The following is a 15,613-nucleotide window of genomic DNA, read 5'->3' on the forward strand; positions in this document are numbered from 1 at the left end:
GCCATAAGAGGGCGCTACCCCAAAGCACAACGAAAGCGTGGACGCGGTGCGCGACCAAACAACCGTAGTCCACGTTCATCCAGTTGTGATCGGTTTAATTTCAGCCGAGTCTGTCCGGGTCTATGACCCGGAAAAATAATCGCTAAATTGAAGTCCTAACTTTATTACCACCCACCGCCTGTGACGCTACGTTGTGGAATTAAAGCTGTTTGCACGGCCAACTCTGCACGCCCCCTTCACGTTTGATTACCTGCATCTTTCTGGCAAAACACGTGCGATAGGGCTTATGTGATCTTATCACGAAGGCGGAGCTGCGCATCTTCATGGTTGACTCTCGTCCCGTTGGCTGTGAATGTGAACTTTGTTCGTGTCGCGTGACTGCGGGCCTTGTGGGGAAATTTATCTTGGGAGGGGGGCCTGGCCCACCCCCACCTTCCAACCACAACTACCCCCTTCGCATTGCTTATATCACTCCCCCGTTTCGGAGATTACAAAACAATGTAATTTATATACAGCACAACATAAATGCAACCTGTATTGTGCTAAGATTTTACCTTCGTCCCCCCCCCCTAAAACACTGGCGCAGCTCTGTATTAACATTATAGAACTGGTGACATTGACAGACGAGGCGGTAATTTCTACGACGTGGGATCGTGTGTGTGAGGTCACGTTCTGGTAGAGACCCCATTAACTGATATTTTCTGAGAGCGCGCCGCGTGCCTAAATCTGACCTGGCACGTGGATAGACCTCCGCGGTTCTCTGAGTCGCTCATGAAATGTTGCACGCTGCTGGGTTTCGTCCAGAACCACTCCACCGTCATTGCCACCCGACGCGGTTAATTCAGATGTGCACGCGTTATTTTTTTATTTAACCACTGATCTATTTTTAAATCCTTTATATTAAGTTCACTTGCTTGCTTGCTTACGACCGTGCAAATCTTTCGGTCGTTTTTTAACCCACTTCCCGTGATCCAATCGAGCTGACATTTTGCACACAGACTCGTTGTGCGTGACAATGTATTTTCGTGAAAATGTTTTTCCAAAATTTTACACTTTTTGGGAAAAAATAATGCTATGACTGTGTGTGTGTGGGGGGGGGGGGTCTACTAATAGGGTTTTTCCCCTTTTTTCTGGCAACAAAACTGACACCTTTTGCAAGGAATCATGTCTACATTAACCACAATACCTGCAGTCAAATGCAAACAAAAAACAACACTGGTAATTTATGCATTGTCTTTGAAACTGATTGGTCCACACCAGAGACAGCTTTCTTTGGAGCCTCGTCTCATATGGTGTTCGACCAGATGACGCCAAAAGGCGCACAGTTCAAGACAACGCACTACCAGAGTAATGAGGGCTCGGGGTGAGCTGCTACATCATGGGACCTCTTTTGCCAATACCAAAATATACTAATAGGGGTTTCCCCCTTTTTTCTGGCAACAAAACTGACACCTTTTGCAAGGAATCATGTCTACATTAACCACAATACCTGCAGTCAAATGCAAACAAAAAACAACATTCTGGTAATTTATGCATTGTCTTTGAAACTGATTGGTCCACACCAGAGACAGCTTTCTTTGGAGCCTTGCCAGAAAAAAGGGGAAAAACCCTATTAGTATATTTTGGTACTGGCAAAAGAGGTCCCATGAAGGGGGGGGGGGGTCTGTTTGTATGTATGTGCGTGCAAGTCTTCATCCTGGATCTGGTTGTATGTGTTTGCGTGTGTGAGTGCGTCAGACAAGGTGGCCGAGTGGTTAAGGCGATGGACTGCTAATCCATTGTGCTCTGCACGGGTGGGTTCGAATCTCACATTCGTCGCGATTTTTTTTTAAATCCTTTATATTAAGTTCACTTGCTTGCTTACAACCGTGCAAATCTTTCGGTCGTTTTTTAACCCACTTCCCGTGATCCAATCGAGCTGACATATTCCACACAGACTCGTTGTGCGTGACAATTAATTTTCGTGAACATTTTTTTCAAAAATTTTACACTTTTTAGGAAAAATAAATTTAATTTAATTACCAATTGCTTAATGGTGGCAGGCAATCATCTGACCCATAGGTGGCAGCCATCTCAAGCCAGAGGACGAGAGGACTCTAGCCGCCACGCATATAAAGGATTTATAGTGAAAAACTTAGTTTTTACGGGTTAATTTTTTATTGCTGCTCGTGGCACGTGGCGCACGCCCACGTGGAGAACGACATTCATTTTTTTGGAAATGGGTAACGCAAGTTCGCCGAGTGGTGGGTGCAATGGTTTGCACACTGCGCTCAATAAACCCGGCCACCTGCGTTTGTTACCCACCCACAGCTAAAATCAGAAGCCAGTGATATTCGAGCTGGTCCTGGTTTCTCCCTTCCCCAACCCAGACTGAGCAGTGTGGTGAAGTTTGGTTAAATAAACTCCCTCCAAGACTGACACAGCTTGAAGGCCTTTATCAGCAGTGGATTTGTGAAGCTGTAAATTGTGTACGTAATATATTCAACTGCAACAGGTACTACTTTATCATCTTGCGCTAACCGTGCTTTTCCATTGCGATGGCCGACGAATGCGTGTGTTTACTCGAGCAGATAAAGTGTTTGGCTTGGCACTCGGGCCCTGCTGCCTCCCACAAAAAGAGAGGCTGTGGTGGGTGGGGGGACCCAGCCAACAAAAACGCCCGACCACTCCGCAGAGCGGCTGGCGCCTGCACCATTTTCCAGCGAACAAACCTCTCCGCTCTGCCTCTTCTTGTTCTGAAGCGTGCTCGTTTTAATAAAGCAGCTGTAGTGCATGAAATGTTTCCATATTTCCGCCCAAGCGCAAAACACACCGGCCTGATGAGATGCTGCGACGCCTGCCTCTCTCTTAGTGCGACCCGGCGATGCGAATTGTTGTGAACTGGCTCGACTCGCACGCGAAGGCCGTTTGTGGGATATTGCGTGTGAAATGAGCGAACCTTGTAACGTTTGTAATGACACCAGGGACCTCATTTTTACTGCAGTTGCAGGGCTTCGGTCTTGAGTATTTTGTTGCTGTTGTAATATTTCATGTTTGATGCCCGTAAGATTTGTTGGACGTGATGGTAATTGCCGTTACGTTGACTATTTTGGTTAAAGTGTTGACAGTTTGCAAATAAAGTGGCATTGTTGGCAGGTTTTTAAGCTTTTAGTTGGAAAGTTGAGTCCAGTGTTGGCTTAATCCCCTCATTCAGAGTTGTTAAAAATAGTATCAATCACTTCATGGGAAGTCAATATTGGGCATTGAGAAACGATGGCAGCCATAAAATATGATTCCACGAGTGGTTCAAGTTCACCTACAAAACGTGGAAATTAGAAGGCACTCTTACTTGAAATAATTGCTACCAATATATTTTACGAGTTCACTGGATTCCACTCTAATGTCTCTATTCTTCCTCTGTAATTGTGCCGGAGTAACACCAAGCAGACAATAATAATACAGATGCTCCGGAAATTATAGGGCAAGTGAAAGAGTCTCACCTAGCAAATATTACGACAAAAATGATTGCAACGGCAAATAAGAGGGCACGGCGTGGAGATGGCTTCCAGCTCTGCGTGGCGGTGCTCCCCAGCAGAGCCCCCAGGCGGCCCTTGGTGTCCGCGACAGCTGCAAGCGATTACGAGCGCACACGGGGGCCAAGAAGGCACTCGCGGGGAAGATGGGATTCCCGGGTGGGTTGGTGGCGTCTCCCTCGCCCGTCGCGTGAACGCGATTTCGCAGGACGCCAAAGGGTGATGGCTACTCTGGTGTGACCCGCTCAGAGCCTCTCTGAGCAAACTTCCCAAACCCGTTGTCAAATGAGCAACCACACGCTGCAGGATCAATGCATCTTTGTATCCGACACTGTCATCGCTTTGTTTCTGGACCAGGCTGAGATTCCCCAAATAGCGTGCTTTCGCGCACTGCCCCATCGTGTTTCGACAATTTGCAGCGGTATACATATTTGCGATAAGTGTTTGACAGCCATTTAGTCAGCAGTAGTCAGTGCTGGAATGCATTGACTAATGCCTTGTCGGACCGGTTTTGGAGAGAACCCTATATACAAAAACACAGTTACGCCAGATGGCAATGTTTAATGCACTATCAGTGGGCCCCTCTCTTGGGACGCAGTGCAGAACAATGGAGCGATCTCAAACCGCAAAAATAGGGAAGTGCAGTGGCTCATTGCTTGCAGGGGGGGGGGGATTTTAAGAAAAAAATATTGACCATTGGCGAACAGATAGATGGAACATATAAACCTTTTTCCATAGTGTGCAAGTGATAATCGGTGTGTAACAGGATGCAGATTGGCAAGGCTATTCAACGGAAGGGTATTTTAAAGGCTCTTCACTCTTAATGTTTCTGGTAAACGTTTCAATTTGGGAAGGTACAGTGGCAGGGCGCTGTCAACAATGTGTCATTAAAAGCAGCCGATAATCCGATCTGAAAGGAGCCTTCTGAAAGATTTACCTGCACTGCGGCATTGTCCGCTGCTGCACCTGTGTCTTCAACGTACTTTGTTGTACACGATATGCATTCCTGGAAGTTTTATTTAATTCAGGGTATTTCGTACGTTCTATTTTCTGAACCGATGAGCCAGTAGTGAAATGGCGACGAGCTGAATTGGAGCAAAAGGCAGATTGTACGTGAAGGAACAATTATATAACGTGCCGTATTGTGTTGTTACTGCCTTGAGTAAACGCACGGGTGAATACGAGGACATTCTGGCAACGCTAAGCCTGGCCTATCGTTCTGTCCACCACTGACTGTGAGATGTCGACCCGCGTAAGGCAAACCATATATATTCCGTTTTGGCGTGCGGCGTGAAACCGGTCTGGGGTAGGGTGTCCGCCATACGGCACGGGGCATCGTGCTGCCCTTTGTGGCACTCCTCCATGCAGGAGCGCTGCGCTGTGGGCAGCAGGGCGGGCCGCTGGCGCCGTGCCATTCGCATTGCATCAAGATCACGAGCGTCGTCTTAAAGAAAAAAACATCTCCCTGAAAGCCACTGCTGAATCCTACCAGATGTGTGAATTCCAGCACGCTCGAACGCGCCCTGTCCGAATGTGGCTGCCTGCATGTTAATGGCTTGAAAAGTAATCTACATTTACAACTGTGAATTTGAAGAAATGTAGCAACGTTGCGTTATGAGGTCTGGGCGCTCAGCCAAATGCTTGTTATGAGATTGTTCGCGCTTGGGCGTTTGTTCTGATATATATAATTATAAAGGCCTTTAAAAGTTTTTAATTTATAAAATGCCAAGGCTTGTTTTGTATTATGTATTCTTGCATTGTAAATTGTTTTGCACTCGGAAAAATTTGTGCATTTTGGTGTATTTTCACCCAGCTTTCTTTTGAAAAAGAGCCTTCTGATCTCAACGGGTTCTTGGTTTTAAAATAAGAACAATCGTTTGTTTGTCGCCAATTTCAGGCATTGCGATACGGCACAATATGGTCGGCAATGCCAAGTCCGGCCTATCGCTATATCCATTGCTAACTTGAGGTGTCGGCCTTCGTTCGGCAAACCATGCCCATTGGGTTTCCGCGTGGGATCTCAACTCGCGGTGGGCGGCTGGTGTTGCGATGCGGCACAGGGATCGCGTCGTACTGTCCCTTTCTCTCCTCCAGGAGCCGTTCCCTGGGGGCAGCAGCAGCACGGCGCAAATAAGGGACTGGCCAAGCATCCCAAAGCAATAACCTCTTGTGAAAGATGACTGGGAGGCTCAACTTTGTGCAGTCTGGGATATATTCGGTGAAATAAAGGACGGTTGCGTTGCAGGACTGTGACTAACCCAAAAACACATTCCTGCAGAGCAAGCTGGTAGGAACGTTGGGTTGCTCGGTCAATGGCCAGGGTCAACGGCGGCGTGGTGTATTCCGCAAATATGGCCGACTGTGAGGGCGTTGAGTTTTATAAGGGCACCACGGGGTGACCAGCCCCTCTCCACCCAGCCCCACCCTCCCCACCCAGCCCCTCCCCACCCAGCCCCTATCCACCCTCACCACCCAGCCCCTCCCCTCTCCACCCAGCCCCACCCCTCCCATTTTTGGATGCACGACGGACGGACACAATCATCCCCTGTGGGCTGGTGTAACCAGGAGGTTCCTACCAGTAAAACCTCTATTATGGAGGACTGTGAGCCCTGGGCTGAGGCTTTCATTCGGAGTGAATGGATCACGGCTGATCTGATCGTTTATCATATTTCATTTTCTTAAGAGTACCAATCTACCCTCCATGGCACATGCGATTCACTGACGTAACTTATGCAAACATCGTCTTTGAGCGAATCTATCGTGCTTACGCAAGATCAATGCAATCACTGCAATTGTAAATGTACACATGTAATGTCAGCCCTTTGCAAGGAGACATGCAGGGACATACAGCGAGGGAAAAAAAGTATTTCATCCCCTGCTGATTTTGTACGTTTGCCCACTGACAAAGAAATGATCAGCCTATAATTTTAATGGTAGGTTTATTTGAACACTGAGAGACAGAATAACAATAACAAAATCCAGAAAAACGCATGTCAAAAATGTTATAAATTGATTTTCATTTTAATGAGGGAAATATGTATTTGATCCCCTCTCAATCTTTTATACAGGTAACGAGCTGAGATTAGGAGCACACTCTTAAAGGGAGTCCTCCTAATCTCAGCTTGTTACCTGTATAAAAGACACCTGTTCACAGTAGCAATCAATCAATCAATCAGATTCCAAACTCTCCACCATGGCCAAGAACAAAGAGGTCTCCAAGGATGTCAGAGACAAGATTGTAGACCTACACAAGGCTGGAATGGGCTACAAGACCATCGCCAAGCAGCTTGGTGAGAAGGTGACAACAGTTGGTGCGATTATTCGCAAATGGAAGAAACACAAAATAACTGTCCATCTCCCTCGGCCTGGGGCTCCATGCAAGATCTCACCTCGTGGAGTTGCAATGATCATGAGAACGGTGAGGAATCAGCCCAGAACTACACTGGAGGATCTTGTCAATGATCTCAAGGCAGCTGGGACCATAGTCACCAAGAAAACAGTTTGTAACACACTACGCCGTGAAGGACTGAAATCCTGCAGTGTCCGCAAGGTCCCCCTGCTCAAGAAAGCACATATACATGCCCGTCTGAAGTTTGCCAATGAACATCTGAATGATTCAGAGGACAACTGGGTGAAAGTGTTGTGGTCAGATGAGACCAAAATGGAGCTCTTTGGCATCAACTCAACTCGCCGTGTTTGGAGGAGGAATGCTGCCTATGACCCCAAGAACACCATCCCCACCGTCGAATATGGAGGTGGAAACATTATGCTTTGGGGGTGTTTTTCTGCTAAGGGGACAGGACAACTTCACCGCATCAAAGGGACGATGGACGGGGCCATGTACCATCAAATCTTGGGTGAGAACCTCCTTCCCTCAGCCAGGGCATTGAAAATGGGTCGTGGATGGGTATTCCAACATGACAATGACCCAAAACACACGGCTAAGGCAACAAAGAAGTGGCTCAAGAAGAAGCACATTAAGGTCCTGGAGTGGCCTAGCCAGTCTCCAGACTTTAATCCCATAGAAAATCTGTGGAGGGAGCTGAAGGTTCGAGTTGCCAAACGTCAGCCTCGAAACCTTAATGACTTGGAGAAGATCTGCAAAGAGGAGTGGGACAAAATCCATCCTGAGATGTGTGTAAACCTGGTGGCCAACTACAAGAAACGTCTAACCTCTGTGATTGCCAACAAGGGTTTTTCCACCAAGTACTAAGTCATGTTTTGCAGAGGGGTCAAATACTTATTTCCCTCATTAAAATGCAAATCAATTTAGAACATTTCTGACATGCGTTTTTCTGGATTTTTTTGGTTGTTATTCTGTCTGACTGTTCAAATAAACCTACCATTAAAATTATAGACTGATCATTTCTTTGTCAGTGGGCAAACGTACAAAATCAGCAGGGGATCAAATACTTTTTCCCTCACTGTATTTTCTACATCTGGCCCTCATTAGCAAGGCGCTATTGTTGAGACTCGCGAACTTGTTGGTGTCAGTCCAGTTTTATTGATATTTATATTTAAAAAAATTGAACACCTGTTAAAAATGTAAGTTTATTTAAATTTCAATGAAATCCTTACCAATGCGGTTCCCGCCGTTGGTCTATTAGCAGAGCTTGTTAATCACCCGCCGCCCAGTGTTATTATTGCCTTGTTTAATACGCTCACGTACGCTCGAGCAGTGATCCCATAACAAACTTGGCAGCGAGAGCAATCGTTTAGAATGGTACCTGCTGACTCTACACCACACACGACTTGAATTCCCTTTCCATTTGTTGCTTCAATGGAAAGTAGCAAATGAGCAGAATTCCCACCTGTGTCTGACTTGAAAATGCCAAAACAATTAAAGGAGTGTTTTTTTTCTTCTTCTTTTTCTTCTGCCTCCGTCAGGCGCCGTGACGAAGTGAGTGGTGAACACGTTCACTGGTCAAGCGCTGGCACAGGCCCCTACATTCATCGTGGACCTGGGGAATCCCAGATGCAGGGGAAACTCGCTACACTGATCACGCTGTGGTTTTTCCTGATCTAATTTCCTGTCCGTGGGCTGCACCAGAGTCCTCGCGCCAAGTCCGCTTTGGCACGAGCCTTGTATTGAGATCATGTTTGGGGGCAGTGATGGTCATCCTTCCTTCTCAGGTTATGGCCATCACTTATTCTCTTCCGTGAGTCACGGCGTGAAAGTGTGCCCCCCACCCCCTTAATTTTGACAGCACAATTATTTTCTCAGCACCGGCTCACTGTAATTGTCGCAACGCGCAGGGCAAACGGCGCGTCCACCCGCACCTCCGATTAGCACCGGTTGGCTAGGTGCGGTGCGAAAGAAGTTCAACGTACATACGGTACCCTTCGGGTTTTGCCGATACTGTGCGTGTACACGCACACGACGCCATGCTGGAGGACAGCTGTTTTTATTTCAACACATTGCGAAATTGGCGCGTCTACTTGGATAGAGCGCTCCACGCAGTCAAGCTGCGGATTACGATGGCTGCTGCTGCTGCAGGGCACCACTGCTGCCCTACTTGTTTGCCCAGGAAACTAACATAGCTGCCAGGCACGTGTAAAGCACGAGGCATCGCTATCAAGACGTCAGAAGGCTTGCATCCACGGACAAAACTCACGGAATCTTAGCGCGGTGCAACGATGTGCGGGGGGGGGGGGCTTGATATTTGAAAGCCTAATAATCAGTTTAAAATAATGTCTTGCGCTTGTTCTCGTGCGAGCTAAGCGGAGGCCGGAGTGAGTTCTGCTGCCTGAGTCTCTGTGCCTCGGCAGTGCGGAGTAAATGAATACGTACAAAACTAGGAATCTGCACAGTTTTTATTTTTATTATTTTGTGGAAAATATTTTGCAAGGCTGACACGGTCCACAGGCGGGGGTGTCCAGGGGTTGTGTTTACGGCTGCTTTTTCGACGCTGCATGGCAACCGAGCTGCAGCAGTCCGGTCAGCAGCGCTGGCCGTCTCGGCAGTTCGTCAAAGCGCTTCAGGGGTGGGTGGCTTTGCCAGGTGCCACCTAAAACGCTGCCCATCCAGCGAGTCGCCAACCGATGATTCAAACCACTAACATGCCAGCACATCGTACCCACTCAAACAACCACACAATTATAACCCCCCCCCTCCCCCCGTGACCAAACACCAACTCAAACACCTACACATGCCTACACAATCACTCATCCACATACCCATAAACCCTACGCGCACCGGTGCACAATTTTCCTGCCACGTAAATGCTTCTAGGGTGCGGTTGGGTATCGCAAGATAACTGTGATCACACTGCTCTAACACTTGGCGTACACCAATGTCCACACGGCAAATACGCCTCACGGGAGGAGTGGATGGTTTCGGGTGGAGCAGAGAGAGAGAGCGGTGAACGAGACGTGGCGGGAAGTGGGTGCGTGGATCATCTGTGTCTCTGCTAATAATAGTGTACTCCTCCTCGTGGATGAGAGGGCGGGTCGACCTTGAAGGTTTTACAGGGACGCCTCCAGCTCCCACCTCTTCCTCCACGCCTCCACGCACCTATTTCCTTTCCTTCCTCCCTCTACTTGCCTCCTCACATCGCCAGTGGTGCCCTGGGACACCACGAGTTCATCGTTGGAGATTCTTTGATCATAATAATATGGTTGCTGAGCACAACACTAAATTCCCAAATTTTAAGGCGGGCAGCAACAAACAGCACTCGATAATGGACCAAGAGTTTGTACGTTTCTTTATTTGAACAATATTATAATGGAAACTTCTGAAAATAGATGATGGGAGGGAATTATAATGTAGATCATTGCGAATAAAGATCATAGTTGTGACTTGCAGTGTGGGGGTTGAGCGCTGTATGGATGCGAAGAAACGGTCACTTGGTTGACAACGTCCAAACAGACAACAAAACACCGTGCGAGATATAATCTCAAAGAATTAAGAAGTTTAAAGTTGTACACGCACGTCCGGACAAAGCCATTGTTCCATTCCAAGAAGTGTGCATCTCGAGGCCACAGTTCAGGGTGGCTCCTTGCTTAACTCTTCCCGAGCCTCTCCTCTCCATCTCCCCCTCCATCTCAAACACACATACTCTCTCCACCCGCTCCATAGCCCCCCACCCCTACCCCATAGTAAGGAGGGGGACCTCCCTCCCCCGCATCAGCTCTGCTCGCTCGAAATAACGCGACGCCGTGATGAGCGCGTCTGACCGCCTCCCCTCGCCCCGAGGAGGAGGGGACACGGGGTTGAGAAATCGGGCGTTTGTTCAATGCGCGCAGTCGCCTGTTCCTCCGGGTGAGTTACCGTTTTGTCCGAATGTTTCATTGTTTTCAGGCTGAGTTGCGATTGTTTAATAATAATAATTATTATTATAAAATAAGCGTCTGTGTGTGCGCTGGCGCATGGTTCTATGCAGATTTTTGAAAGTTTAATTACAAAGCATCCCGCACGAGCATTTTAAAGTCATTGGTACGGACTGGTGATCAGGGCCATGTGTGGGATTGTGGTTGAATTGGGGGCCCTACGAATCGGCGTCTTTGGTGCTGGGTGATTTATTTTTCATTGTTACCCCTTAATATTTGGATGATAATGTGGTGATGATTTGTATTTTTTTGTAAGTAGATAAGCCGCCCTTCAGAATGATTTCCCTGTGACCCACTTTCGTTGGTTACTCGTGTCTCCTGCAGTTAATTAATACGTGAAATGAATCCCAGTTTTATCTGGCGCGATTGGGCAAGCTTCATCGTCAGACAGGGAATTAATCAAACCTGTACATGACGACAATTGGCTGCGGAATGGCTCTGCCAGTGCCACATTGCCGTGTAAATGAAAAACCCGACTTGCGTGCCTTGGATAAAGATTTATATATATATAAAACTTTCACCGTACATTTCCAGCAGTATTCGCGTTATATTTACAACTGATTCCTAATCAGAGGGACCTATACTAGAGAAAACTACGTCATATCGAGGGGACCATCAGAGAGATGGAACTAAACGAGTATAGAAGATACCCGAGAGAGGAATTATACACATGTATACAGTCCTGCTGTATGTCTTTCATTTGGGTTGATTGCGTTGACCATACTTCACCCCACTGGCGGTCAGTGCGAGTTGATGGCTCAGATACCACTCACCGCGGATGTTACACGTGGCCGGGAATCTAACTCGAGTTGCCAGGTGTTCATAGCACGCCACTTCGCCACCGCTACCCTCCCCCTCTGTCCAGATAGAGGAACTGTACTGGCGACTAAGTCGCGTTGATCCAGGTCACTTGCAAACGAGACGACGCTGGGGTCTCTTGAATTTGAGTTCTCACCCAGTTAAACAAAATGAACTTGACTTGAGTATTGGCTCCCAGGCACGCACCAGCTCGTTTGAGATAAGATCTATGCTGACGTGGTTTAGTATCGGATCGCGTTCATCATTTTATATACCTGTTATAGTACCGTACTTTAAGGGCCCGACGCAAAAGATCACTCGCATCGATTTTCCACGAAAATGCGTGTCAGTTAAATTTCTTTCGCACCGCACGAAGCCAACCGTGCGAATCGTCGTGCGCACAGAGGTCTCGGAGTCGCGGGCGTGAGAAGATCGCGAGAGAGCGGCGAGGACGAACGCGCGAGACGAAGATGCTGCGACCCGTGCTCCGGGAGACGCTGCCCCTCTTCTGCTCAGTGCTCGCCCTGGCCGGGATGATGATTGTCGCCGCGGCCGCGCCGCCGCCTCCTCCCGGTGCGCGCCAAGCCCTGCAGCACCCCCTGCGCTCCCCCAGACTCAGCCCCCTTCACGCCGCGAGGCTCGGCGCTCAAACCAGCTCGCGGGTGGTGCCCGGGGCACAAAGCGCGCGGAGGCAACTATCGGACGAGCCGCTTCGACACGGACTATGGCCACGGGCATCAACGTCGTCGTCGTCAGCTGCAGCAGCAGAGTCACTGGGTCGGCACGATGGGAAGACCGTGAAGAGACCCTTAGCGTCGGCCGAATCGCGAGCGCTCGGCGCTGTGCTCTCCAGAGTGTCCAGGGCTCGGCTCAGGGAGTCTCGAGGGAAGACTTCGCTCAGAGGAGAGGGAGGAGGAGCCGGAGGAGCCGGAGGATCGCCGAGTCCCTCCCACCGAGCGAGGATCGCGCAGCGTCGCTTCACCCCGACAGAGAGCCGCGCCGCCACGACCGAGCCAGATTCCAGCTCGGGTAACGGGAGCGCATCGTGCTGTTGAGCGTGTGGATGATGACGATTGTCTTGTTTTGTCATTGAGTCAGCATTATTGATTACATACATTTGTTCAATATTAATTGTTGTCAATCGATTTACCCTCTGCGGCATCAGCTGAAGCATCATCAGCTGGATCATCGCCAGTTGAATTTTAATCATTATTGGCTGACTCATCATAATCAGTTTCATCGTATTGGTTGAAGAACCATCGCCAGTTATAAGCACCAAGTTTCATTCGGCTATCACCGTGATTATTGGTTGAACGCGTGTCGCAGGGCGCGCACTTTTAACGCGCGCGTGGAGGCCCCAATGAGCACGGCTTGTGGGTGCAGTGCGCATGGGAATACGCACCTAAGAGAGAGTCGTGATAGGTCCCCGCGCTGTGTGCGCGAGAGGGAGAACTCACTGCAATGTGTGCGGCAGCTGAGCATCTGACATCCGCACACTTCATTCAATATCCGACCCATGGACCGTATAGTATGGGCCATATCATACACCGCTGTAGTTTGCGCTCCTTCAATGGAGGACGAATCGCAAAACTGCACGAAGGAACTCTTCTGAAGCCCTCTCGTACCAATCAGACCTTTACATTAGCGTTGAGCTCTTGAACACATTGCCATACGCATCATGAGAGTAATGCAATTCTGTACTGATGATGTATGCGGCGCTCCATCTCCACAGGTGGGTTCAACTGTGAACTCGTCCGCATGTGTCCGTGTCCGAGGCCGCGAAGATCCCCGTTAAATCCCCGAATTACGACACAGGGAGGCTTCAACGAATGCGCGCATTATTTTGCGGGCGTGCACGACACGTGTGCCCGTGCGGCGCGCTCTGTTCTAGACGTCTCTATAGCGCAGACTGCCACAGCACTCTATAGTGCGTGATGTTGTAGTACTTGCGAGTGTAGACTCTCTGTATAGGACTGTACCAGTCAGACACCCGAGTCAGCGTGAGCGGAAGGTCAGCGTTCACGCAACCTAAGTGGTGAGCAAAACATTTTTGTCTTATTCCCCAACTTTATTTCAATTGTGTTCTTGGCGTGACGCCACGTGCGCTCCATTCGCAACGCTCGCAGCGAGTAGTACATCACCGCCTTGTTGTGTCAGAGCAGAGTCCCGGAGGATGATGTCATGTACTTGCTTCTCGGGTTACTTCAGTCGGCCTCTTTATCCACTCGAGAAACGATCCTTCTAGTATCCTCTGCAAAGAGTGTTCGTCGTGTATGTATGTACAGTACGTCCCTCTGTTGATCTTATTTTGCCCCGTACGTTAGCCAACCGTGTTGAACGGAGGTGCGGGGGAAGGACGTAATGAAAATGAACAAAAATCTGATATAAAAATGCAGTTTTCAATCTAGATTTAAAAGTGCATAGTTACAGTAGCTTCCTAGTATCGGACGGAAGAGCATTCCAGACGGCCGCAGAGCGCATCTGAAAGCGCGCGATGCAGTGTCCGTCTCCTCGCAATGGTTAATCCATTATCAGAGCCAGATGAAGCGTGAAAACAAATGAAAACTTTAGATTTTTCTCTGCAGCCATTGGTTGTGACAGGCAGGAGACGATCACCATCACCTCGCTAGACCTGAGGACCTTGTTTAACATGAAGCGACTGAACCCGGATCTGAGCACATGCTCTCAGTGGTGCTGGCGCATTGCTCTGACGGGGAAATTTTGAACCTCGTGAGTTATGCATTCACCTCGGACAAAAGTTCAGCCTCAAATGTACTTGAAACGACAAAGCTAGGATGCACAAAATACATTTTAATGTAACCATGTGAGTTCATTGTCTTCACGCAATCCAAAACGTTTTGCAGACATTTATCAACATTTATACCGTGTATCAAAACCCATAAGGCCTCATGTGTGCAGTGTTAAGAGGGGCACTTCATGCGTGGACACTCATAAAGCCGTGAAGGAAGGAATCACGCGGAACTGGCACAGAACTGAGTCGGTCGCGTATGACTTTGCATCCGGCCCAGATGCGCTCCACACGGGAAACTCTTCCGTTCACCTCAAGGCGAGGTCGCGATCGCCTTGAGATCGTGCCACGTGGGCAGCAGATGTCCATATCAGCATTAACATCTCACCGGCTTGTGGCTCGCGGCGTCGCCGCGCGGGTCGAGTTGTAAGCCCAAAGGAGCGCGAGCCCGGGCGGATGCGTGGCTCTATTGTGAGAGGCTTTATGGAGCCAGACGTGGAGCACGAGTTGATGGCTCTAACGTGGAGCCGCCAAACGCGTGGGACTTCGTGGCTAGGGACTAGGCAGCTGCGAATTAGGGGGCCCGCATGGCCCCACGGAGAAAAATCAAATCGGGCCGAATGTATTCCTCGAATTTTCTGACGCCATAATTGTTTTGAGTTTAGAGAACGTGTGTCAGGGATGATGGGCGGTGCACGGGGCGGGGGGTAGCGGTGGGGGGTCGGGGGCGGTTGGGAGGGGGAGGGTGTGAATAGAGTTGTGGCTGCCCATCACATACGTTAACATTAGCTGCCCCGCCCATGCTGCTGACATTTGGGCTACGCCCATTTCAAACCTTTCTCAATGGTTTGCCTTTAGAAGCGAACCCCCTTTTCCTGATGACGACCGCTTGTGTTGCGATCGAAACGTCGTAGTTTTTAAAAATATTTTCTTTGAACCTATCTACGTGACTTTTCCGAAAGACCCAAAGAATGTTAATAGAGTTGTGGCCCTGGAGTGCGCAGGGCCTCGATGCGAGCAGCGTGAGAAGTATGGGGCACGTGCGGGACCAGCTCAGCCGCCGTGGGCTGGGACACTGGATCCATGCCGGCGCTGGACCAGCACCCTCGCTAATGGCCGTGGGAACACGGCACGTGTGCGCCCGGTGTCCCTGGCACTGTGCCTCCGGGGATGTCTGGCCTGTGGCGCTGGAGATGAATACTGCGGTGGAGTGGAGCATCTGCGC

General features: G+C 49.2%; 1 protein-coding gene and 1 non-coding gene across 3 annotated transcripts in view; both read left to right on the forward strand.

Annotated features, from left to right (window-relative positions):
• The first annotated feature begins 1,736 nt into the window (after window positions 1–1,736).
• TRNAS-GCU (transfer RNA serine (anticodon GCU)) lies at window positions 1,737–1,818 on the forward strand. Its single transcript has one exon. It is a non-coding gene; the product is annotated as a tRNA-Ser (tRNA).
• An 8,705-nt stretch (window positions 1,819–10,523) lies between these two features.
• LOC144717676 (fibronectin-like) overlaps window positions 10,524–15,613 on the forward strand; it is a 74,094-nt gene continuing 69,004 nt past the window's right edge. For both annotated transcript variants that reach the window (XM_078593223.1, XM_078593229.1), the window contains exons 1-2: window positions 10,524–10,773; window positions 12,044–12,668. In XM_078593223.1, the coding sequence (XP_078449349.1) occupies window positions 12,110–12,668 (559 nt within the window). In that variant the 5' untranslated portion in view covers window positions 10,524–10,773; window positions 12,044–12,109. The remainder of the gene's footprint in view (window positions 10,774–12,043; window positions 12,669–15,613) is intronic.

Source organism: Lampetra planeri, chromosome 1 (genome assembly GCF_965212315.1).
Source record: "Lampetra planeri chromosome 1, kcLamPlan1.2.h2, whole genome shotgun sequence".
In the NCBI taxonomy this organism is placed as follows: Eukaryota; Metazoa; Chordata; class Hyperoartia; order Petromyzontiformes; family Petromyzontidae; genus Lampetra; species Lampetra planeri.